The 26,789-nt window shown below is 43.2% G+C and overlaps 1 protein-coding gene across 1 annotated transcript in view; it reads left to right on the forward strand.

Moving 5' to 3' along the window:
• Positions 1-23,256, forward strand: part of ror1 (receptor tyrosine kinase-like orphan receptor 1) — a 125,206-nt gene extending 101,950 nt beyond the window's left edge. Inside the window, exons 5-12 of the mRNA XM_076761752.1 lie at positions 11,179-11,306; positions 12,895-13,212; positions 13,455-13,700; positions 13,971-14,185; positions 17,461-17,640; positions 18,311-18,538; positions 18,688-19,052; positions 19,465-23,256. Of these exons, the coding sequence (XP_076617867.1) occupies positions 11,179-11,306; positions 12,895-13,212; positions 13,455-13,700; positions 13,971-14,185; positions 17,461-17,640; positions 18,311-18,538; positions 18,688-19,052; positions 19,465-20,170 (2,386 nt within the window). The 3' untranslated portion in view covers positions 20,171-23,256. The remainder of the gene's footprint in view (positions 1-11,178; positions 11,307-12,894; positions 13,213-13,454; positions 13,701-13,970; positions 14,186-17,460; positions 17,641-18,310; positions 18,539-18,687; positions 19,053-19,464) is intronic.
• The last annotated feature ends 3,533 nt before the right edge of the window (positions 23,257-26,789 follow it).

Below are 26,789 nucleotides of genomic sequence, written 5' to 3' on the forward strand. Positions count from 1 at the left end.
AGGGTTAGGAAGAGGCAAATAGTGGTTATGGTTAGGGTTAGGGTAAGTCTCCAGGAAATGAGTATAAGTCTATGTAATGTCCCCACAAGTGATGAAAACATCACGAATGTGTGGGTGGGTGTGTGTGTCACGGTTTCTCCCTAAGGGTTACAAGGCCTAGATGGGGTATGTGGGGTTTCCCTGAACTTTGCCCGAAACCTCCCATGAACACACATACACACACACTCCTGCAAAGAACAAAAACACACATACATGCAGGCAAGCATGCACAGAAAGTGTTCTTTCTTTGCCCTCAGCGGTGGAGGCAGAGTGTTCTGGAGTAAAACAGAGAGCGGCACAGTGTTACCTTGAGTATTTTGAGGTATAGAAAGAGGCTTTTGTTTGCAGTTTGGGCTTGTAACCTGTGAGCCTGAGCCAGGGGATATTTAGTCATTTGTAGAGCTTAACAAGATCAATGCAGTTGGATGTTGATAAAGGACATCCTTTCAGTTGAAGTCAGCTTATCAATCAGTTTTCTATTTATTGGTCCTGGCGCCCGGCAAATTGCATGCATATGAAATGGGAACATCCTGGGCCGTGATAAAGCGGAAAGCCAGTGCGTTAGATCCAGCTTCCAAATGTTCTTCAGAGAAAGTTTTTACCAGGAAGACATTTGGATGTCATGTTCAGAGAGCCAAGGACTGTTCAAACGAAGACAGATGTGGTATTTGATGAAATTTTCATCAGAAGCATCTTGCTTTACAGAGTGATTAAACAATAAAAATGGGATAAACACAGATATTATCACATGGACAGACACACACAAACACAGAAATGAATAAAATAGAAATCACATGTTATAAACGGTCTGTAAGTGTTAAACTCCAAAACATTTCTTGAGTTGTATCATTGAGACTAGGACAGATAGAGAGACTCATCGATAAATCATCATCATTTATTGCTATTTCGTGCTTTATATACTTAACCTGTACAGTATGTTTGTAAGCAGTCCTCTTCTGATCTTGTGTCCCTCTTAAATACCATAGAGACAGACCACGTATTCATAACACAGTCAGTTTAGTTTATCTGTCTGGAGGCGTGCTGGTGCCTCAGTGGGCGGTACATGTACTGTACTAATATTGTTACTAAGTATCAGCATGATACTGAACTTGTTGCTTGTAATTGCCCTAAAAGTGAACTTTATGGGCCGGGCGAGGTTCAGTTCAAACAATGTCAGGCTGCCAGTCGTCGTTGACGGTACAATTATGCATAAAGGGGAGCACGTGTTTTATTCAGGAATTCTACACACCTGTATTCACTCCTAATTTCTGCACCCAGATATGTTTTTGTAAAGATAAAATCATTTTCATGTGCAAAAATATCAGTTGTCAGTGTAATCTGAATTGTCCCCCTAAGGCCAGCATGTGGGTGGGCTGTCCCGGTCAGCCAGTCTGTTCAACAGCAATGCAGCCAGAGGACAGATCAAACAATGGAGCTCGAGGGCAAGATAAGAGAGGTGGTTTGTGTGTGTGTCTGTGTGTCTGTGTGTGTTAATGTTACACTTGAATATCATTTTCGTGAACTTTCCCTCCATTTTTACAGGAGAAAGAACACAGAACTCCGCTTCAAACCAAACCAGCAAATTGGCAAAGAGCTCCATCTTCAACTAAACACTTTACCAAGCTGATACAGTCACGAGGGGAGATTTTTCAATCCTCGTTATCATCTGTGTTTTGTCTCTCTTCCCTCGATTCATTTACATCAATTTTTTCCACTCACACACCTTTAGACAGGAAATTCACATGAACACACAGAAGAGCACGAATCACATAAACACATCCATATAGACTGTGTAGTAAATATGGATGACAGCTCTGTGTGTGTGTGTGTGTGTGTGTGTGTGTGTGTGTGTGTGTGTGTGTGTGTGCGCCTGTCTGTGTCTGTGTGTGGCCTGTATGTAACTTCATACATTTGCTGATAACTAAATAGATCAAGCACCATCCTGACTGTGTTTCCCATAATACCCGGAAACCTCAGACAACATGCCTGAACGCTCTGAGTGTCTGATGTGGGTTTTCTGTGTAGGCAGAGAAAGCAAAAAGTGCAGTGAGCCATATAGGAGAGGAAGACGTTTTCCAGTCAAGAACAAGATGAACTAGTGCGTAAGTCATAGGTAGTCATCACCAAGTCATCGGTCTTGCAGCTGCGTTGCGTTCTGGTATAACGAGGCTCCTGTCAATGGATGAACTCACGGCTGCAGAGAAACCAAGAGTTTGATTTTTAGGATGAAGACCTACAAATCATGTTGTCATCATCTGTTATTTTTCGGCTTTGTTTCACCATGTAAATGTATTCAGGTGGATATCCTTTAATCAGGCCGAAGCCCTTTTTGTTTGTTTCTGTGTCCTACAGACACCTTTGACGGCTGAGTGTGTAAAGAGGGATTATTTATGGGCTCCACGGTGCGACAGTGTTTTCCTTCCCCACAATACATCCCTTTAGTGACTCTTAATCGCTCTCATCAAGGATTATTCCACTTTCCTCAGAAAGCCACGCTTGTGTTCAAACGTGTGTGTTCTTGTTCTTGAAGCACCGTCAGTAGCCAGTCAGCCAAAACATGTGTCCTCCTGTCTTTTTTTAAAGACTCTGCCTTTGTGTGTTCAGATTGGGATCTGTGATCAAGGCAATAAGCTGTCATAAATCATGCAGGAAAGTGTGTGCGTGTGTGTGTGTGTGTGCGTGCATGTGTGTGTGTGCGTGTGTGCGTGTGTGTGTGTGTGTGTGGAGGGCGGGTTAGATGCTGTCTAAATCACAGAAGCAGCGTCGCTCTCGGCGATCTCTTTCCCCTGTTCTTTCTTTTGTGCTCTCTTTGCTTTTCCTGTTATTATTATTTCAACACGGATGTTTCAAGGCAGCCTGGAGTCAATTCAAGGAATGCTATTAAGAAAAACTAAAGACAGGAATTTTTACAGCAACAAAGATGGAAAACAGGAATGACGTTTGTAACACTGCTCTGTGGAAAAAGCACTTTTTATAAAAATAGATCATGAACAGCTTTATTTGAAAATCAAAGTCTCTGTCGTATTGCGTTGGACCTCCCTGACTGAAGCACGATAGAATGAATCAATGTTGTTGTTAGCATAGTCTTGTCATTTTTGCTGGTTGTTAAATGAAAGCACAGCAATGAAAGAAAAATAGATGTTTTTGGGTCAGACCCACACATGCTACGTTGTTCAAAAGCAGTGGGACTTCATGCCCAGAGCTCCTAACTGTTTCCAGTCCTCAGTCTCCCTCTTTTCCTCAATTATCTCTCAATCTCTCCTTCTTTCTCACAATTTTTTTCTCTGACTTCATGTTTCTCTCCCTCCTCTCTGCCCCACATCTTTACTTTCTCTTTCTTCTTCTTTTCCTTCTCCACTCTCTATCTTTCTATCTTATTTGTTTTCAGGGATCTCTACAACCAGTCAGTGATTAGTCAAACAAATCTGCCTGCCCCCCCTCCTCATGTCCCCTCTAACACACTCGGGTCCTAGTAATGGATTTTACTGTCTCACACCCGTGCTCCATTTGTTTGTGTGTGTATGTGTCTGCCTAAGCGCCACTGGGTTTATGTTGGGGTTTAGGAGACATATTGGCCCCCTGTCATGCTAATTGACAGGCCTGTTGACACAGTCACTCCCCAGACCCTCGCCCCACCTGGACCTCTGATACCCTGCAGTCCTCCGGAGGAAGTGATGTCACCAGGTCAGGAGCATTGTGAGGAGTGACGGCATTGATGTTAGGTCTTTCCCTGCATGTCAAATCACCAAGTATGTGTCAGCCCTGTTATTAAAACTCTTCAGCATCATCCACAGCCATTACCTCCAGCCTGTGTGGGCAGAGACTGAGTCTTACAGCAAATCCTTCTGCAGTCCAACACCAAATACCAGCATCTATGTCTGGAGTCATTCTGTGCACTATTTTAGATAAGATCAGCGTTCAACTTACATTCAGTGAAATGCTAACATAAATAAATATTTGCTCTTATCTCAAATGGAGAATACTTCAACCATAGCCAGTTTCATAAAAGCTTTAGTATGTTTTTGAACAAACCAGTGCCTGCTATGTCTTTTCTGGGAAAAGTCCTCAGACTCACTGGAAATCATGCATTTTAGATTTCTACAGGGAGAAACAATTGCTTGTTTGAAATAAATACAAGAACTATCATGACTGTAGGCCGTTCTCTGATGGACTGTGGCCCTGCGTGTAAAAATGCAGCCCTCTCATTCATTTGAATGAGGTCAGCAGTGGGGTGCCAGTGCAGCGGGCTCCGTCAGAAATAACACAGGATGGTCTGGTCGTCAGGTTTTGCTTGTATTGCAACACGATGTCATCCTGCAAGGCTCTGCGTTGGCCAATCAAATGCATGCAGGCGCACATTCCTGGTTTACGTTGTAACACGAAGCCCATATTTGTACTTTACCTGTTTACTGTTTATGAAGTGATTGCTGCCACGATAACTGTCCAGAGCAGTAAAATCCTTTCTCATAGTGTTATAAACAGTTGTGGACTGTTTGGCACGTGATGAGCCTTCGAATTAGACTTCCTGGATTGTATTTTCATTGTTTCAGTGGCATCATGTCCTCACCAATGCTGCTACTAAACACAGATATTCACTCTCAGTGTCCACTGAGGGCCATATTCAGACCAACAATAGCTCTGAGGCCACAAAAAAAAAACAACACAGTGTCATTTGGCAAGAAGGATGAAGCTGCCACAACATTTGTCGCTTTTAGCTCTAATATCCAGTCTCATGGTGTTACAAACTGCAGTGCAGTGTTTTGTTTCTGATAAACCTTCGTACTTGTAGATGCATTACTTAAATTGGACAGCCCCTTGACATGTTTTTTATTACATTGCTGAACAAAGGAAAAATGAAAACCAGCAAGACTTCTTATTACTGCTTCCTGCTCTGCAAAAAAAAAGAAAGATAGAAAACAAATTTCTGTCAATCACACATCAGAAATGAGCAGAAAACCCACCGAGACAAATGATCCATGATGTCCTCTCCACATCAGCTCTCATGCTTCTTCCTCCTTCCTCTTTCCTCTGAATCTCTTCGTCCTTCTCTCTGACAGAAGCCTCTATTGTTGCAGTCGGTGAGCACTAGTAACACGAGGACTCAGGAGGGCTCCTTCTTTCTCCATTGTATCCTAATGCAGCGTCTAGTTGCCCTCGCTCGTTGTTCATTCCCAGTGCAGTCACGGGCCACTGGCTGCCACAGACCCCAGTCAACCTCAGCCTCTGGTGGCCATTTTCGCTCCCTGTCAGTGAGACATCATTGCACACTGCAGCCACAGATGCATCATATAATTCTCTATGATAATTGAGTTACACTGTGTATAAGCAGACGCCACTACAAAGGGTCCAACACATGTACTGCTGCCCTACATCACAGTGTGGGTTGTTGCAAAATATCAGCATAAAATCTACCAGTATGGCGCAGATAAAACTTCAAAAGTAAGACACTGGAAATATCCTGTACTTGCGTCTTGCGGAGTACTAATTCTGTGGTACCTCTTCTAATTGTAAACAGGCTGAATAATGTTCAACAGATTTTGTTTTCTCATCTTCTTTTTTATCTGTGTCAGACTTACTTCCAGGGAGGAAATGCCGTCTCTTGAGGACATCAACCACACGATTGTCCATTGTCTTTTTCCCCTCTCATCCTCTCTGCCTGTCCGTTCCTTTCCAGACTTACAAGTGTCTTTCATTTGTGTTATTGGACACCATCTAAAACACACACACACACACACACACACACACACACACATTCACAAGCACTCTGTGAAAAGGCACAAGAGTGTTGTATCTCAGTGAGTTACCCAACAGTGATCTGTGTTGGATGACATTTGTTCATCACATCACTGTATTTTGATTTAGCAAAAGTTCACCATAAAAAGTACCAAATACCCTAAAATAATAGCAAATGAATAAGACTTCATCAACTTCACTTTAAAGAGCTATGCCAGTGGTTTTGCACATTTTACCCAATGTGCTACACATCACATGACCTTTACATCATATGTATTTTGCCATTTTAGCATCTTGGTCAGAGGCCATCCATTGGTTTTCATTCATTTCTCTTCAGTATGAATCTGCAGGTAAACTGATTAACATGTCATACAAATGAACACAGACTTGATGCTCACTGTGATGAATAAAGCTGTTTTTTAGGTTAGGTTTATTCATTTTAACTTTTCTTTATTCATTTTTAGTTTATTTGTAAAACATTCTATCTGTTGGCCCTGGCCAGGTGTTAATAAAACAGAACAAAAGTGGTAACATTAATGAATATGCAAGTATCATACTCAAAATGGTACAGTATATATGCATCCAGGAATTTAAGGAGCTTAAAGCATGCGCATAGTCCTTTTAAAAAAACATCCTGATTTTATTAAAGGATTGAATTGTGACCTCAAATCCCTGAATTCTCTCCCAGCCTACTGTTGTTTCTATAGTCACCACAGTTTGGGATTCGGGGGTTGCTGTTGCACACTAAACTAAAAACAGGGAGTGTTTAAAAAACACATATAGCACAAATTGAGGGGCATCCCCAATCAGGATGCAACAGCTGCGACCTCATGCTGCCGGCAGCTCATCTCCTCCTCACTCAGCAGCCACAGCAGCTCCTGGAAGCGCAACCCTGAAATCTAAAATGTCATCGGGATCCACCTCTCGCCTCCTCACCCTCAAATCCCATCCTTTCTAGATCCCCTCCAACAAAGAGCGTTGAGTTTCACATCCCTTTTAACCCCAGAACTCAACACAAACCCGTCATCCCAGCCCACAGCGTCTTGGTGAGAAATGCCCAAGTTTACATGTTTAAAGCCTTAAGATTTGTTCCATAATCAAAACATAAAGTATACACCCAACAATGAAATCTTAAGAAGAGAAGTTTGCTTATTCTGGAATAAACAGAGCATGTGTAGTCGTGTCCCACACGTTTTTAGATGTCTTTGAAGCAAATTGTGAAAAAAAAAAAAAAAAAGGCATCACATAAAGTTGAGTTATCCTCCAGGATTACTTGTTTTTCTCAGCACTCAACAGTCTGAACTACATGTACAGGGATTTCTTTTTGATGCCATGAATTCCTCTGGATCTTTTGCATCTCCCAGATAATTTTTGCATACATGCTGTCAAAGCTAACCATGAAGCCTCCAGCAAGTGTGGATAAGCCAAACAATAAATTGCCACGTCCTCAAAAAGCAGATGTTTTGACATTGAAGAATTGTCTCCCTGCTTTTCTTATGTATAATTGATTTTTTCTTTTTTTTTTTTTTTGCCTTGCTGGTCGAGTCCTGTGTTTCAGTCATTTCTGCAGGTTGTTTCTTGTTGAGAGAGACGTGGAGGGAAAGAAAGCGAGGGAAGGACAGAGATGAGCTTCTCTTTTTTTCTTTAGTGCCAAATTGAACTCTTCAACTTTAAATACTCTCACTTTTCAGTCCTTGAACCCTAACCCTCATCTCTGAGCTCAGGGAACTGCTTCTGTGTGTCTCCCTGTTTGTGTCCATATAATAAACTATAATAAACTCTCAGCTAAGGTTGATCTATCTTCGCATGCTCAGTTGTGTCTCATTGTTGCAGTGAAAATACTCACAAAACAGCCCACTTCACCCTGTCATCAGTTTCTGGTTTATCAGTTTACCATCTCAGCCTCCTTTTACGCCCATGCATGTGTGCATGTGATGTAAGACCTAATACAGGAAGCGTGTTTATACATGTGCTTTTTGATATGACTTTGAGTCCTACAGCTAAATAAATACTAATATGTGTGAATATATTTTACTTACTTACTTTTTTGCTAATATTTTCTTGCTATGTTTCTCATTTTTCTATCATCTAGTGCCATGATCCTTGGTTTCATTTCTATCATTTTTACTGTTCTCTGTCAACACCCACATGAGTCCAAGGAGAGCTGTCCAGATCTTCTTTTTATGTGTCTCTGGTGGGAAGGATGTTACTACTTTAGAAATTTGTCTCTCTCTTTTTTTTTTTTTAAGTAATTCACACTTTCAAAGTAGAAAACTCAATTCATCAGGATATAGTAATAAGCCCAAACCAGCTATCTCTGGTGCTGGGTCTTACTATATGGGCGCCACCCAGGTGTGAATGTACGCAGCCTTATGGATGTGAATCAGGGTGGTGCTGGAAAAAGAGCATGGCTGCTTAGCAAGCGCCGCCCTGAATAAATAATGAGGTTGGTAAAAATGGAATTTGACAATGAATCAATGTCCTCAATACCTTGTTTAGGTTCTGTGGTGAGGCTCGCCTTTCTGTTTAGATCTGGATTATAGATCGGCGCCCGCAGGGAAAAGCCTCTCCTTGTAATTAACTATTATAAAACATTACACAGAGGGCCCGTGGCGTTGGTGTGTAAAATAAAAGGCCTGAACAGCCATCCACTGTTTACACAAATAGCAACCGCACTTGGCTCTCCCTGCCTGGAATAGCTCTCTCTCTCACACACACACACACACACACACACACAGAAACAAATGTATACACAAAAACAAGAGTCAAGAAATGTTTTTCGGAAAAGCTCGGATGTCTCACAGTGATTAGGTTATTCTAGATGTGTCTTTCCTCCCCATTTCTCTCTTTAGACATGTCGTAAGTCATTTCTGCTGCACTGGACAGGATACAGACACTTTAATACGCCTCTCAGACATGGCTTTCAATCTGAGTCGACTTGCAGACGAGTGAAAGAGATTCAAATATATAAAGCAGTGAGGGGCGAGTTGTGATTTGGGCTGAGCTGGTATGGTTGAGGTCGTTCAGGCTGGCCAGAGTTCTAATTTGCCTGCGGGGATCTGGCTGCATTGTGGTGGATTGTCTGTTCTCCCTTGTCATTTACTTGTCTGTGTGTGGCTTGATGTTAGTGTGTATGTGTGTGTCCCACCATCCTCTGTGACGCACAACCAAACTAACCTCTCTGCTGCCTGGACACACTCCAGCCCTCACTTTGTGTCCTGTGTGTGTGTGTGTGTGTGTGTGTGTGTGTGTGTCTTTTCTCATGCTCTCTTAGCTGCCTTTTCATATTCCGCTTCATTACATTCAGAAGGGTTGCAGCTCAGTCAATCACCGCTCCCTCAAATCATTCAGCTAGTTTTCACAGTGGCAGCTTTTTTTATTACAAGACTCTCCCATTACAGCTTTAATGCCAGACATGATTTTCACCTCGTAGCCAAAGGAAAATATCTGAAGATGAAGCAGTTTGTGAGTTTGTGGCCTGATGAAGGGGTGCTAAGCCATCTGCAGCCACACCGCAAAATGAACTCATTATTACCAATATCCACATTTTAGTAGGAAATTACATATTCCAAGGATAAAATCTGCTTAAACCTGTGTTAGGCTGTAAATGTAATGTTACCATATCTCCATGGAATCAGCGGCGTGCAGACCACTGTTCTATAGTCCTCTGAGTGTGTGCGTGTGTTTTTGTTTGTGTGTGTCTGTGTGTGTGTCAGTGCCTGGAAAGCCCATTTAGATGTGTACAGACAGCAGTCGAGAGAGAGAGCTGACCTTGGCCCTTTAGTCACTTAACACTCCTCAGAGAGCGGGAACCTAATGACCCCATACACACACCAAACTTACACACCCATGGCGCATTCATTCAGTTGTGTGTGTGTGTGTGTGTGTGTGTCTGCAACGTTGTCACCTTGCTTTCAGCTGCATCTTCAAAGCTTTTCGGTGCAGTTTTACAGTTTGTGGAGTAATTGGTGTAATCCGCACACTGCTAGATCCCTCGTAAACTACCTGACGCTAATGAACAAAGGCAGCAGACACGGCTGGATGATAATGAAGCCTTAAGCCTCAAGAGGCTCCATTTTACAGTTCAACTCAATGTGAAGTGAGGCGGTGTGTTTTAGCTTAACAGAGTTGTATTTATATCATCATTACTGAGCCAATCAGAGCTGAAGACTGCATCTGTCCACTTTTTAATGTAATGTAGTCAGCTTTTATTCCAACATTTCCCAGTCTGGTCAGTTTCAAACGAAGTGCTGGAGTGCCTCTGTTTGCCGTTTCTAGAGCGATAGTGTCTGAAGCATGAGGATGTGCTTTCAATCAACCAATAGCTACAATATGGTTCTTTTGCACTTGGTTTTGTGTGCGTGCGTCTATGTGCGTATGCGTGTGTGTGTGTGTGTGTGTGTGTGTGTGTGTGTGTGTGTGTGCGTGCGTGCGTGCGTGCGTGCGTGCGTGTGTGTGTGTGTGTGCGCGCGCATGTACACGAGCATCATGCACTCCCCTATATATTGTGGTCATGCCTGGTCTTAAAGTCCCCATATGGCACAATTTAAAGCACGTGACACAGTGATCTCACACTGAGCGAATAGCCTGCTAGTCAGCATGTGGTTTGTGTGTGTGCGTGTGTGTGCGTGTGTGTGCGTGTGCGTGCACATGTGTGTGCACACATGAGCAAGTGTATATGAGAGAGGTGAGAGATTGGGGCAAAGGTAGATAAATCAATTTAAAAAAAAGGGCAAGAAGAGAGAATGACTATCTAAAACGGAGAAAAGGGCCAAAAAAAATCAAGTCACCACACCTCTCTCTCTCTCTCTCTCTCTCTCTCTCTCTCTCTCTCTCTCTGTCTCTCTCTCTCTCTCTCTCTCTCTCTCTCTCTCTCTCTCTCTCTGCATATGTTTCAGATTATGGCTCATGATGACATCTCTCTGCCATAAACAGGAATAAAGTCAAACAGCCAAACATTAATTCCTAATGCGGTTTACATCTGTGCTATGAACTGGGGTGTTGAGTGTGTGTGTGTGTGTGTGTGTGTGTGTGTGTGTGTGTGGGTGTGTGTGTGTGTGTGTGTGTGTGTGTTTCAGATCTCTGCCTTTGACTTGAATGTGACTTATCGTTAGCCAAGCAGAGGGAGACCTCTTGGTTTAGGACCAGCAACAAGAAACAGCCTTTTCCTTCCACTGAAGTGCAACAGTTGGTTTTGTGTCATTTTTCAAACATAGACTGACCTCTAGTGGAAGGTGGTTGTATTGCAGCATCATCTGTCATCTGTAACACTGCTAGCAGAAGTCACCTTCTTCTTCCAGTTGCACAAATACAGCAACATAGTGTACGTGTTAATATTGTTGAGATGTCTATAAACAAACTTTAAATGTCTCCACGCTCCCTCCTCTGCTTTTCTTTATGTCTCAGGGACGAATCTGATGAAGACGGATTCTGCCAGCCGTACAGAGGTATAGCCTGCGCCCGCTTCATCGGTAACCGCAGCATCTTCGTCGACTCGTTGCAGATGCAGGGCGAGATCGAGACCCAGATCACAGGTGAGAAATAGCGGATGTATCTAAGTGGATTTGAGTGCCTTTACTGCAAAAAGTCTGTTTTGTTTACACTAAAGAATCTTGAGAAACACTTTATATTTGTACGGTAGATGGCATTCATGCATTTGTAACACGTTTTCCTCTGCCTCTTATTATGACCATGATAAACTAACTTAAACACATTGAGTTGTTCCATCCATTAAACATGCCATTGTACATCCCTTACTACAGAAACCTAGCCTAATCCCAATCACCACAATAACTACAGACCCATCTCCTTGTTACCATTTATCCCAAAGATATTGGAGAAAAGTTGTCCTCACCCCTCACCTCCTATTTGAACCCATTCAACATCTTTGACAAATACCAATCTGGACCCCTTGATGGCAAATTTGCACAGTGAAGTTAAAAATCTTGGTGTTTCAGTGGACACTTCATTTAATTTAACAAACTAGTTGCTCCCTCTCAGGTGTTATACATCTGACAGGAAAAGCTGAAGGCTGCTTTCATCCAGTGAGTTCACTAGTTCAACCATCATTTAGCGTCTCTGTCTTGACTAGCCAAGCCTTCCTCACATATGTCTTCAGCAACTAGGGCTGATGGAGCACCTTTGTAAAGCTGCCTTCTCTGCGTACACTGAATCGATGAAAACCATCTGCGAATGAGGACTGTTTAGAAGGTAAACCTTCACAAATATGCAGTAGGAAGAAAACAGGACGTCACTTATGGAGTTCAAAGGAAGTTCAGCAGGGTCACCCGTCTGCAGCACAAATGGTCCACATATTGTTTCATACTGTTATACATGTCTGTGTCTCTGCTTCTGTTTTTGTTTAGTGTGTTTGCATGCATATGTCCTCAGAGGTCACTGCAATGTGTATGTTATCGATTTACATCCATGTAGCTGTCAGCTTCTCCCCTGAACAGTTCAGGGACAACCGGGCCATGAACTCCGACTTGAATATGAAACATCAAGGACGAGCGATAATTAAGATTTATGATGCCACAGGGTTGTAATGAGCCTACAGTAGGACTGTAAATCCTGCATTTCATACCCAGAACAACCACATTCGGTAGCTATTCACCATCTTAAATTCAGTATCACTTTCACTGATCTTCACCATCATTTTATTCAAGCAGCATGTGCTATAGGAGCGTTTGGATGACTGCCAGCTTAAGTTATCCACTTCGTAATCGCTTGTCGTCTCCTCCACCCCCCACAGAGCTGCTTTACTGATAAGCACAGACACAGACAAGCATATGTTTGCAGTAATTGTACATTCTGGCTATAACTCATAGATTTAGAGCTGCAGCGTTCATTGTCAGCCTCCCTCTTTGATCCTTCATTTGTTTAGAGGCTCAAAAGTGCGTCGCAACGTGAGCTCAGGATTTCATTTAAACTCCTCATCTTTTTTATGTCTTTTGATGAATGTATGAAAGAATCAGTTAAATAATATATTATACGTTTCATTTTTTATCTCCTAAACATCAGCAAAAACTTAATATAGATGCTAACGTATAATTGAATTATGATGCCAGGCTGTTGTTTAAAATATATTGATGAAGTTAACATATTACCTTTCTCTCTTTCCAGCTGCCTTCACCATGATCGGGACATCCAACCATTTGTCGGACCGTTGCTCCCAGTTTGCCATCCCTTCTCTCTGCCACTTTGCCTTCCCAACATGCGACCGCAGTTCCGGTATCGACAGACCTCGCGACCTGTGTAAGGACGAGTGTGAGATCCTCGAGAACGACTTGTGTAAGACTGAGTATATCATCGCCCGCTCAAACCCCATCATCCTGAAGAGGCTGAAGCTGCCCAACTGTGATGACCTGGCCGCCTCTGACAGCCCCAAGGCTGCAAACTGCCTGAGGATCGGCATCCCCATGGCCGAGCCCATAAACAAGAGTAAGACTTCCTTTATCACTACTGCTAATAGAGCTCATTATTATTGTATGAGGAGAGGCATCCTGCTGGCCTCTACTGTAACTGCTAGCAAGAGCTCTTTTGATGAGTCCAAGTATGCTCCAATATCAGAATCTTGATTGCCAAAGTATGATTAAACTTAACTAAGTATTATTTTCATTGTTGACGCAGCTGCAGCTCAGCCCAGTGACGCCTTCAGGTTGCTTGTTTTGCCTCTCCCCCAGATCACAAGTGTTACAACAACAGCGGATCAGACTACAGAGGCACAGTCAGCATGACCAAGTCGGGCCATCAGTGTCAGCCGTGGAACTCCCAGTATCCTCACAGCCACACATACCTGGCCGTCCGCTACCCGGAGCTGAACGGAGGACACTCGTACTGCCGCAACCCTGGGAACAAACACGAGGCCCCCTGGTGCTTCACGCTGGACGAGGGGGTCCGCATGGAGCTCTGTGACATACCCATCTGTGGTGAGGGACTAGAATATGATAATGTCTGTGCTAATGAGATTCAAAGGGTGTAATGCTGTTTTCCTAACACATTTGTAGATATTTTGTTTGATCTCCTAAACTGTAGAAATACATTTCTGGAGCTTAATGTTTTTTTGTGTGTCGGTCAGCTAATCGATTAATTGAGGAATTGCTTCAGCTCTGCTATGTCTCTTCATCATGTTATATTGCCCAATCATACAGTATCCTGAATATCTGGTGTTATTCCTCCATCTCCATCCTTCCCCACAGACCATAAAGAAAAGTCTGGCGGCAGTAACATGGAGATCTTGTACATCCTGGTTCCCAGCGTGGCGATCCCATTAGCCATTGCCTTGCTCTTCTTCTTTATTTGCGTGTGCCGCAACAACCAGAAGTCCTCCAGGCCTCCTGCTCCTCGCCAGCCCAAACCAGTCCGAGGACAGAACGTTGAGATGTCCATGCTGACAACTGCATACAAGCCAAAGGTAGGGCAGCACAGTGTGAATGATGGAGCCTCTGCTCTGCCTCACTGACACTAAGACACTACATCGGTCCGTTATTTTTCCATTTTTAATGCACTCATACTTCTCTGTCTGAGTTTAACATGAAGTAGAAATTAGACTGAATGAAACAACAAACAGGTTAAAAAAAGAGGCATCTTGTATATTAATATTAGTAAAAACAGTCAGTGTATGTTTCACTCACTTTTCAATGAGGATTGCTTCAGTAAACAGAGCAGGACATGCTCTCTGACTCAATAGAAGTTTTTGCACTGCACATAATGCCACTGACATGTTAGTCCTCCATTATCCACCTCTCTTCTCTGCTGCATTCTCACGTATCAGAACTATAAACTTGAGTCTTCCCACCATCATCTCACTCATTCCCTGCTTACAGAACGGCAGCAGTGCTGCTAAAAACACACTTCAGTACACTCCCACAGCATTTCGGGGTCTCCTGTGGTGAATCTAGAGCAGCGCTCGTTTGCTGTGTTTGTCTAAAGTCATAAGAGCAGACTGAGGAAGTGAAAACACTGGCACGGCCCGCTGTGTGTCAGCTGGGATGCGTCGCAGCGTGCTGGGGTTACGGGCTTGGCCGTGTGTGCTTGTGGAAATGACCTGTCTCAGACAAAGCTTCAGATCTCTATCATCAGAGCTCAGCAGGTCCAGGAATGCTCAACTGCAGCTCTTTTTCCTCTCTGTTTATTTCTCTCCCGCTGTATTTTTTTTTTTCCACATCTCGGCCTCACACTCCTCCTCGTCTAATCCGTCTCTCTTTGTTGCTCCTCTTCTGTCTCTCCCTCTCTCCTTCCTTCCCTCCTCTCTCTCGCTCACAAAACCTCTTTGTAATGTAGATCATCAAGCTCCTGCTCTGCCAGCCAACACATAGCTCACATTAGGATCTGTGTCAGATTTCTTTCAAGGTTGCACGCTCAGTCATATCATGTCTGTTTATCTTTTTCCATATAATTTTGGTGGTGGTGGTTGTAGGAGGGGAGACAGTGTGTCTGCTTGTGCAAACCAGAGCTGATGCTCAAGGTAATGTGTATAATATTACCATCAACAGCTGTAGAGAGAACTGCCAAACTGTCACTGAAGCGTCAGCAGGCGTTGATGTCTGTGGGTTTGTTTTGGGTTTTTTGCAGTGGAACAAATGTTTCACTGACCTAAGATGGGATTCTGTCCTCGCTGTGTTTACATGACTTCCTTGTATCTGCAAAGAGTCAAGGTGACGGGCGATCAATGAAAGTTCTTCAGAGCAACAACCAAGCAGTTATGAAATTAAACAGCGAATTTAAATGGTCTCTGTGAACACCGAGGGCCTGAAATATGGTTCACACACATCAGATGACACAACCGTCCATTATGAGATCTGAAAAGCAAAACAAGAGCTTTTACAGAAGTGCAGTTCTGTAATCTCTGTATCCACTCTGGTAGCTAAATGACCTACAAGGCAATTTGTGTAAATGAGGATTTGCACGTGATTTCTAACGTTAAAACCTTTTCGATGAGTGATAAAACCTCAAATTATACAGTCATTTATGTATATTACTGCCAAGTGTCTCCTCCCAACCCCTCTTATCTTTAACTGTGTCTTGGCTTAGGGTGAGGCTGCTCCCCAGCAGGCTCTGCTGCAGGGTCACCCAGAGGCCATTGGCTGTGACAATCCATTTAGACACACATAAACACACACACACACACACACACATACACACACACACACACACACACACACACACACACACACACACACACACACACCTACTGTGTGCATGAGGAGGATCTGAGGGTTTGGGTGTGGGGAAAAATGAAGGGGTGAAACAAACCCATAACTAAAAACATCTGTGTCTCTCATAACATCAGCAGGCCCCCACACTTGCCTTAGACACACACACACACACACACACACACACACACACACACACACACACACACACACACACACACACACACACCACCCCCCTCAGAGATCATACAGACTTGTGTGTGTCTCTGTCCTGCTCTCTGAGGAATTTCATTATTCACCTCAGTTCCTGGAATCTGAAAATCTCCCCACCTTTTATCTTCAAGTACAGCAACACACACAAAGACACACACACACACACACACACACACACACACACACACTCACACACCTACTGTAGCCCCCCTCCTCCCCATCTCTCTCTCTTTCTCACACTCACGCACACACACACACTCACACACACAGAGGCAGAGAGCTCGCAGCCAGTCTCATGATAGTGTCTTCTTCTTTTTTACAGCAGCACATTCGTTATTCTGAGTATTTACTGTGGCTTTGCCTCAGTTGCAGTGGTTGTAAAAAAAAGACTCTTTATATCGTTGTTCTGACAGTAAACTTTGCCATATTGTCACAATATTTTGCTTTTGCGCTGCCTCACAATTTTGAAATACTTCCTTTTCATCAATTTTGAAGAGTAACTTAACATTAAATACACTTTTACTCATTTTAAAAGTGAGTAAATTAAAATGAATGACTGTCTTGATGGCTGAATTGAGTCTGGCTGTAGTGTTTTTTACAATGATATCAGCTGTCTGCTGCCTGAGTTTGAGTGCATTTGGTGGCTTTGTTAAGAAAACATATTTAACCTAAAACAGAACGTCAAAGTGATTTTAAATGAAGTAGCAGGTTTAATCAAGTCCAACTGAATTATGAGAAGTCTGTGACCCTTTTCTAACCCCCACAGTTCAGTTCGGACCTGTTGGATTTAGCTGTATAAACACACCTCCAGTCGGTATCCTCCTCAGTCAGAATAAAAGACTTAAAAGGCAACGTCTCCGCTCACAAAGAAAGCTACAGCTACTGTTATTTCTGCATCTGACTCTGCAGTTTTTCTGGCAAGAGGATTAACTGCTCGGTCTTCCTAAAAGCTGCTAACCTGTCAGCTGAATGACATGTTAAAGCTATAAACATGTTGCCAGATTTCACGATTTTCCTACATCACTTTCCAGAGGGAGTCATTAGAGCTGATGTAATGGACTGAGTGTGATTATGACAATTATCAACTCTCTGGGCTACACTTTAATTTTTTTTTACAACTCGAACACATACTTGATATATTTTATCAGGCCGCTTGCCTGCGTCGAATTAGAAGCACCAATGTAAACTTCGTGTCAACGTGTCACTTCTCCAAGAATAATGTTGGGGAAAGAGTACTGGCCCAACAGAGAAAATGATTATCTCATTTTTCTGTCGCGTCTCTTTAATCATTGATCTCACTTCTTCCTTCTTCTCCCTGCAGAGCAAGGCCAAGGAGCTTCCTCTGTCCGCTGTGCGTTTCATGGAGGAGCTTGGGGAGTGCACTTTAGGGAAGATCTACAAGGGTCACCTGTACCTGCCAGGCATGGACCAGGCACAGCTCGTGGCCATAAAGACCCTGAAGGATATCTCCAGTGCCCAGCAGTGGAGCGACTTCCAGCAGGTACAGGATGGATCTCTGCCTCCAAAGCCTTACGTTCACTCCTTCCACTGTTACACAAGTTAAAGAAATACTTAAAAACCATGTCTAACCTGCACAACAGCTCCAAGGCTGAATAGTGAGTCATTTTAAAAGACACACTTCTAACTGGCACTTGTGTGCAGATTGCTAAAATTAAACGTGGTACTGAAATAGTCTACTGTTTTAAACTACAAGAGACTACTTTCCCAGTGGAAACATCTCTCTTCCCACAAGACTTGAAGCATGGCTTGTTATGTTTGCATAGAAGGTAAACGTGGTGGGCGATGGCAGACTGTATACGGCTAAAAATCACTGAGCAGCAGATTAATCCACTTGACATGGTTCCAGAAATAAACTGTAACTACTGGTGGATTGTCCAGACAAATTTAGATGTTAAGGAGGATTGAAACAGATGACTCGTAAAAATATAATCCTCCCTGTTTCTGCACAGAGAAGGAGGCAGACCTGAACTGCCGGCCTTTTATGTGACACAGCAAAAGTCTGTCTTTTGAGTTTTAAACATTGGGCCCTAACTTGTCTTGTGGGCAAAAAGTAGATTTAAACTGGAGGTTTCTGGCTCCAGAGAATCTTGTTTAAATGAAGTTGCCGTCTTTCTTTTTGCTTGAAGTTCACTTTTTGGTTTCCATCATAGGAGGCCGCCGTGCTGACGGAGCTGCAGCACCCAAACGTGGTGTGCCTGCTGGGTGTGGTGACCCAGGAGCAGCCTGTCTGCATGCTGTTTGAGTTTTTGCCCCAAGGTGACCTCCACGAGTTCCTCATCATGCGGTCACCACACTCCGACGTTGGCTGCAGCAGTGATGAGGATGGCACTGTGAAATCCAGCCTGGATCATGGAGACTTCCTGCACATGGCCATACAGGTGGGCATATGAATGCACATGCTTACTCAATTTGATTGAGCTCAGAATCACAGTTTTTTCATCTCTCTGTGCTCCTTCCACCTACCAGACACAGCTCACAGCTTCTAACTCCTTCAATTATTGTTTTCTTTCTGACTAATCACACATAGGTGACTGCTGGGATGGAGTACTTGTCCAGCCATTTCTACATCCACAAAGACCTTGCGGCTCGGAACATTCTAGTGGGCGAACAGCTCCACGTCAAGATCTCCGACCTGGGTCTCTCCAGAGAGATCTACTCCTCAGACTACTACTGCATCCAGCCAAAAACTCTGCTGCCCATCCGCTGGATGCCCCCCGAGGCCATTGCTTACGGCAAGTTCACTACAGACTCAGACATCTGGTCGTTCGGAGTGGTGCTGTGGGAGGTCTTCAGCTACGGTCTGCAGCCCTATTATGGCTTCTCCAACCAGGAAGTGATGGAGATGGTGAGAAAGAGGCAGCTGCTGCCCTGCCCTGAGGACTGTCCGCCAAGGTACGTTCAGGTTAATGCTGCTCATCAGCATAAGCTGGGGAGTAAATCATGAAAAGGTGGTGAAGGATATACATGGTGTCACTTATTTTTAAGTGTTACAAAACCTTCTTCTTCACCTTCTTCCGAGGTTCAAACAACAAACAGGGCATGTGTTGGGTTAGTAAGGCAACACATTTTCACCTTTAGTTTCCTCTTAAGGCCCTCAACTTGTTGGGGGGTCGAAGGCCACAGTTATTTGTTTTTCTATTTAATAATTTTAGAAATTGAACCTCTTTAAGTGATATTCACATTATGCAACTCAAAAATCTGCATTCATTTTCAAGTATTCAAGTATTCATTCACTATATCCATATAAGACACTGTTGGTAGACATTGTTCCAGTTGCCTGATAACTAACTCTGCCATCTCTCAGGTTTTATGGTTTGATGACTGAATGCTGGCAGGAGGGACCAGCACGTCGGCCGCGCTTTAAGGACATCCATGCCCGCCTGCGGGCGTGGGAGGGGATGTCATCCCATGCGAGCTCCAGCACGCCCTCTGGTGGTGGAGGCAACGCCACTACCCAGACCACCTCACTCAGCGCCAGCCCTGTGAGCAACCTCAGCAACCCGCGCTACGCCGCTGCCGCCGCTGCTGCAGGGTACCTCTACCCTGCCCAGGCTATTTCCTCTCCAGGCCAAATGGCTCCCATTACAGCCTGGACGCCCATGGCTGTGCCTCAATCTCACCAGCGCTTTATCCCCGTCAATGGATACCCCATCCCACCGGGATACGCAGCCTTTCCAGCCCACTTCCCTCCCCCTGTCCCACCGACAAGGGTAATCCAGCACCACCTGCCCCCTCCCAAAAGCCGCTCACCCAGCAGCGCCAGCGGCTCCACCAGCACAGGTCATGTCAGCGGCGTGCCCTCCACCACGGGCTCCAACCATGACGCCAACACACCGCTGCTCTCCCACTGCATCATGCCAGGGAGCGGTGGAGGGCCGGCTCAGGGGTACGGACAGGTTTGCCAGAAGGGGGTGGGACAGCTGGACCACGCATCACAATCAGCGGCGCTGCTCGCTGGTGATTCTGACGTACTGATGTACAACGACACGGTCATCACTGCGGACCTGTAGATAGATAGAGGGATATTCGCACTCTTTCTGCTTGGGACCCAAATTCGAGAAGTTTAGCCTCTCACCAAGGGACCCAGTCTAACAATTCTACTCTGGTCACACGGAGGCCCAACTGAACCCGGCCTGTGAGCAAGAAACACTGCCGCAGCTACACAAGTATATACGCAGCTGTCTGACTTTTTAATGCCTTATTGTTTAAAGTGTACTTACTACCATGATCTGAAAATGTGTTATTTTAACCTCTGTGTAAATACGGTACATAGGTCCTAAATGAATGAATGAATTACAAAGAAATATATTCAAAAGAGCTTTTTATTAAGCAAAACAATTTTAAAGCTGAAAAAGTAGTCCATCCTGTGTCCTGAGAAAAGGTTTGTTTTACCATCTGACAAAAAGATCCTGGGTCAGCAACCCGTCGTTGGACTGTTTAATGCAGGATGTGAAGGAAACACTGACACTCATACCCTTTCGGTGCCTTTCAGCAGAGGTGTGACCTGCTTGTTTCTGGACGTGCATTTGCTTGTACAGTAAACGAAACTGCATTTAGCGATCGATAACCAAGCGAACAAGAAGGGGAACAGCATACTGGACAAAGGAGAAGTTCAGCAGCTTTTACTGAAAGCCAGCACTGACCTGCTCAAATACACCAGTATAAAAGGCATGCGACGTGCCACGTCTTTTTGGGGTTCACATATTGCAGCCCAGCTATGTGACAGCTCCCCATCGAAGCGGCCGGACCTCAAACTAAAACAGATCGGCTACAGGTGAAAAGTTTGGCAGATCTGGCATCATCATCATCATCATCATCATTTTGACACCTGAATGTTTTTTGTGCAACCTCAACATGATGATCTGACTTTGGAAACACAGGCCTCGTTGCCTTTTTCAGATCTCGGCGTACGGCTTTCCAGGCTGAGGAACATGGAAGCTGGTGGTACTTCTGATCAGACAATGAATCCTAACTTTATTCTTCTCTCTCTCACCTTCACAAAGGCACGTTCAGCCCCGACAAAGCATAGCAAAATGTTTATTTAAATGGTGGTCCGGTGAACATCTTGTTGTGTCAATCAAGCTCACTTCCTTTTTAATATGCCGGGGTTCATATACACGCCGCTGCTGATTGGGCAACACCTCAGACACATCCACCAAATGAGAGAATCCCTACCATCCGGGCTGCTGTACGCCGCTTCAAGGAGAAATGTTCAACCCAGAAACCGTAGCAAACAGTGCACACCATTTTCAGATTGGGTGATCCCTTCATCATTTCCTCCTCCTCCTTTTCTCCTCTCAAGCCGCCTTCCACCCTCCCAGCAAATACGGCATCTGGCTTCAAAAGCCGGCTGCAGAGGACCCCCTACAGATCTGCAAAAGGAAATCACACGGCGCTCATATCCCCGTAAACTGGACCGGTCTCAGGGCAAACACTTCATTCACCACACGAGGGCTGGGGTCAGTTTACTGTCAGAGATGTAAGCTAAAGTTCACCCTCAGAACAGGACGCTTTCGTTGTAGATCAGATATGGTGTTTTAAATTGTATGGGAGAGTGTCTCAGTATTTGAATTTTGAAGGAACTTAAAGATGTTATTCACAGGCCTCATCTTCATGTCTTTGTCCTTTTCTGTTTTTTCAGCATCTGTATTCTCCCAAAAATATAGATGAAGACATGGAGGAAAGAAAGTACTCAAAGCAGGCAGGGTTAAAGCACATAAGGCTCATCGTGGATAATGTTACCATCACAAAAATGAGCCTCTGTCTTTATTTTGTGAGGCCTCCAGCATGTACATGAGCAAAAACTCTTAGAGACAGTATGTTTGACGTGGCACTCTTTGCTTAAACAGCGGAGTGTTTGACCTAAACAATCAGGAATCAGGTTCATGAGAGATGTTTGATTCTGCATTCGTGGTAAATGGAAGACATCATGTTATCAGCGGCTGGTGCAGTGGTGTCATTAAACACCTGGTGCCAACTGTGCTGACATGCGGCTGACCCTAACAAGGAAAGTGTAGGTTTTTAGAAGAAAGTCTCTAAAGTCACAATTGCATGTATATTTCAAAATGTCCACTGTCCAGTTGCAGGTAATTCATTTTTGAGGAATTTTCATTTTGTGATATGAAGTTTGTGTGTTTGGTAAATTCTCTGTCCTGTAATTACACAGACGAAGCCTGAGCTGTCTGCTGTTATCTGATGGTGGTTGATTTGAAGCACAGCTGAGTATGAAGCGTTTGTCATTAAAAAAAGTCATAGAGCCAGCTGCAGTAACAGAACAGCTGGTGAGCGTAGTCGTACCTGTTACGTAGACAATCATTGGTTTGGAAAGGTCCCAGATAGTACATGTGTGTTGCACTCTGCTCTTCTTTTTAATTGTCAGTCAGCTGTATTTTCTAGCCAGCATAACACGAGCGTACACTAATAGCATTTCACTGAAGACGTGCAGAGCAGGAAGCACAGTTAAGACAGCTTGTTGCCTGTAATAAACTCGTTTAATGGTAAAGTTTCCAGTTGAGGTTTGTGGAATGTAGATAGACAAGACTAGAAAGCAGCTGCTCCTGAAATCAAAATAAATCAGATTCACATCAGACTGAGCTTTTTACACCAAGATGGTTGACCTAATACGGTCAACTGATTGCCTGCCATTAACCAAATGAAGGGAGAAGATGTTTGTTAATCATGTCACAAGATTATTTGAATCATTTCAAGTTCGTTTTTCCTTTGAGTTTTTATTTCATTGCTGTCTTTTGTGTCTTTGTCTTCTTGTTCCTCTGAAGCAGATCGAGCTACCTTGGCATCTGAGTTTGTACACGTGACCTCCAGCATGTAAAGGATTTATGTGTGTACTAATATAGCAGTGCGAAAACCACTTGTACACAAGACTGTGAATCTTAATCAAGTCTAAGTATTTTTATATTTGGCAAAAAAGAAAAAAAAAACATTATTTTGCCTTTTTTGTTTTATTCGAGATCCATTTTTAAAAAAACAACAAAATGCAAATCAGTTTATGTTTCAGTAACAGTGTACCCATTACAGAAGGTTTACATGCTTATCCTTTTGACCAAGAGAGGCCTTGTCTTTGTATTTTATCTGAACATTTTTGCACAGATGTTTTGTATTGCAAAATCATTTATTAAATGATGTTGTTTGGTTAACTGTGGAATCCGTATGATTATTCATTTGTAGGTATGCAGAAATGTGTGTGTGTGTGTGTGTGTGTGTGTGTGTGTGTGTGTGTGTTGTGTATGTCACGGGGAGTTCCCAAAGTTGGTGACCAGAATTGTAATGGCAGTGTGAATCCACTGGGTTTCACCAAATCACCATTTCTGTGGATTTTCTGCACGTTGTGTCTCTCAAAATCGTAGTAACCATTGTTGACCAGGTGGTGGCGCCCTTTAGCTGTTCAATTAGTGAACGCATGAGCTTCACAGCAGCTGGAAATAATATTAGTCCTGTTAGAATTTGGCATAAGATGGAAAAATGACTCCAGTATAGTGTTCCTCTGTGCTTACTTGTGTGCTTGTGTGTGTGTGCTTTCTCTCATTTCCTACTCAAACCCTCATTTTGCACATTGAATGAGCCAAAACAGCTTAAAATGAAACCAGGATGGCTTAGTATGTACGTATGTACATGCCAAAAAAAAAAGATGTGCACTAATTCTGTACATATATAGAGATGAATTTGATGTGCATGTCTGGTAACTAAGGTGTGTGTTTGTGTGCATTGTGTGCATTTCTCACATTGGGGGGGCATAAATCGGTTCACACTGTCACATTGTGGGGACTCACTCTACAAAATGCAGGTCCCCATAATGTTAATCATTACATTTCAGGGTGAAGTCTTTTAAGGTTAGCGTGAGGTTAGTTTAGGTTAGGATAAGTCACCAGGAAATGAATGTAAGTGTATGTTGTTTTTGTTCCAGAAATTATGGAAATACAACTTTGTGTGTGTGTGTGTGTGTGTGTGTGTGTGTGTTAGAGAAACAGACCAGTCTGCATGCACATTCATGCATTTCTATGCATATAAGAAAAACTGCATTCTACATCACCACGCCCACCATGACGAACATCTTGGAAGTTGTTTGGTTTTGATTTACTTTTTAGTCCTGATATTGTTTGGCTTCATTTCCCCAGATCTTCAGGTAACTTTGTGCTAAGAAAGAGTCCATATGGAGATGTTCAAAGCATGTTTAAGAGCAGTGCTCCCCAACATTTTTGGCCTTTGACACCTTAAAATGAAGCTGTGTATTCTTCAGCCCTCATCAGTTTACATGTTTACAAGCTGTGACCAGTTCAGTGTGAGTGTTTTCAGATTGTTTCATTATATATTAGAAAAGCTTTTAAATGCCTAAAAATTATTTTTGAAAGACATCAAGTTGATCAAGACACCGTGCCTGGAAAGATATATTACTTCCTAATTCATGGATTTCACTAGAGTGAAGTAAGACATGTCAGTGACTGAGATCATCATTCCCTCTGACAATCGTGTGTGTGTGTGTGTGTGTGTGTGTGTGTGTGTGTAGGTTGGCAGGTAAAGAGGAAAAGAAGAAAAAGAAAAGAAAAGCTATTAGTGACACAGAATAGACTGCTGAAAACATTTTCTGCTGCCGTTCTGGAACAGTTTGTTTTATGAAAATGTTCTGCGAGCTGCAGGAGCAGAGCAGTAAACTCCCATGACTTCTTCATTAGAGACACAGAGCTCTGAAACCATGGGATATCATTTCTCCCACGGCAAGAACAAAAATTATTTGCTATGCTTGCATGTGCAGCCAGAGAAAGAGAGAGAGAGAGAGAGAGAGAGAGAGAGAGAGAGAGAGAGAGAGAGAGAGAGAGAGAGAGAGAGAGAGAGAAAGAGAGAGAGAAAGAGAGAGAGAGAGAGAGAGAGAGAGGAGGGCAGAAGAGGATGAAAAATGAGGCATCTGTAGTTTATAGACTCTGGTGGAGCAAGAAGCACATCTGTTCTGGTCTGAGATGTCAGGATCATGTCAGAGACCCAGAGTCACTCACATCCTGGGAGGCAATTTGGTCTGTCACATCCAGCACTGAGAATCAGCTGCTGCTTCTTCATCGTGGCTGAACACAGGTTTTAAGGGTATGAGACTCACACCATCCTATGCATGTGTCAGAGGACATGTAGGTGTTTAAACTGATTTAAATTTAGCTGAAAACTGAGATCTAGTTCACATACAGCCATTTGACAGCTTCTGAATGGCAATGTTTGGGTTACAACTTATTATGATTATTTTCATTATTGGTTCATCTGTCAGTTGTTTTTAATTGCTTAGCCCATAAAAGAAAATTCAGATTTCTCACACAGAACCAGCAGATGTTTAACTTTTTCCTTATAATAAATTAATGTTAATAACCTCAAAATTGTTGATTCCTTTTCTTTTCATAAATAATTGGCTAATTACGTCAGCCCCATCCTGTATCTTTCATTGACATTGACATGTCGCCACCTTTTAAATTTTATATGGTGAAGTTGCAACCTCATCCAGCAGATAACACTGTCATTCGTTGTCATCTTTGTGTCCACCTGATGAATGAAATTCCAATATTCATTGTTAGCTCTGTTTTTGGTCTCTACCACCGCCTGAGGGACATGTCTGGCTCTGTAGCTGCTAAATGTTCCACTGTGTTCATCAGCTTGTTGCTAACTGTGTCTGCAGTTGCTTGGTGCTCAGCATTTAGATGTATTTTCAAAACTAATGCTGAATGATAGTGGGGATGGGTGTGTCCTGCCATCATGCTAAAATCTCTCTGCAGCTAGACAAGTAACTGAGGATGACCACTCCCTCTCCCCCAATGACAGGCGAGCCCTGAGGCCACTGTCTGCTAAAGGAGCCTCATTAAGCCTCTTGCATTCAGGGTGTAATTGGCTGTAAAGGGCTTTGAAAGAAAAGAAGAGGCTGAAGAAGAGGATGAGTGTGCATTTGGCTTTAAGACAGAGAGATGAATGAAGAGGATGGATGCAGGTAAAGTATGTTGAATGGCAGAGAGGGATTATTCACAGCTTCAAAGTACGGCATATAGCAGAGGGGTCATCAGGATGAAATGTATTGGCTTTACTTCGAGGTCTTTATGGACACATCGTGTAAACAGTGTCAGGCCAGAGTCTCAGAACCTGATTGTTTCAGGTTGTGGGTTCTGGCTAAAACTGTTAAAACTGTTGGTTGAACAAAACAAGACATCTGCAGATCATCTTTTCTGGGAAATTGTGATGCTCTTTTTTTTTCAATATTAAAAATAATCATTATTTGCAGTCCAAATTAGAAGGTATATTATCAGCCAAAACATGAAAAACTGAATCTGTGATATTGTCAAGAATGACATTTTGGGGTTTTCGGCCATTTGTTCAAGGGACAAGTTTGATTGTTCTTAATATTTGTGGTGGAAGAATTATTCAGTGCTCTAGAGTAGTGTACAATTACTCATGTACACATATAAGTGCACTTAAAATTTGACTGTAAATGTTCAGACATGCTGTCAGCAAAATATATGAAGCATCCAAGCTAAAGAGAATGGTCCCTGTGAGCAATATATTAATACTGATGCATCACTGCACACAAAGTATTTTCTGTTGAAGTGGGTCAAAGTGAAGCTATTTTTAACATCTTTATACACCTTTGGG

The sequence above is a fragment of the Chaetodon auriga genome, chromosome 3 (assembly GCF_051107435.1).
Source record: "Chaetodon auriga isolate fChaAug3 chromosome 3, fChaAug3.hap1, whole genome shotgun sequence".
Classification (NCBI taxonomy): domain Eukaryota; kingdom Metazoa; phylum Chordata; class Actinopteri; order Chaetodontiformes; family Chaetodontidae; genus Chaetodon; species Chaetodon auriga.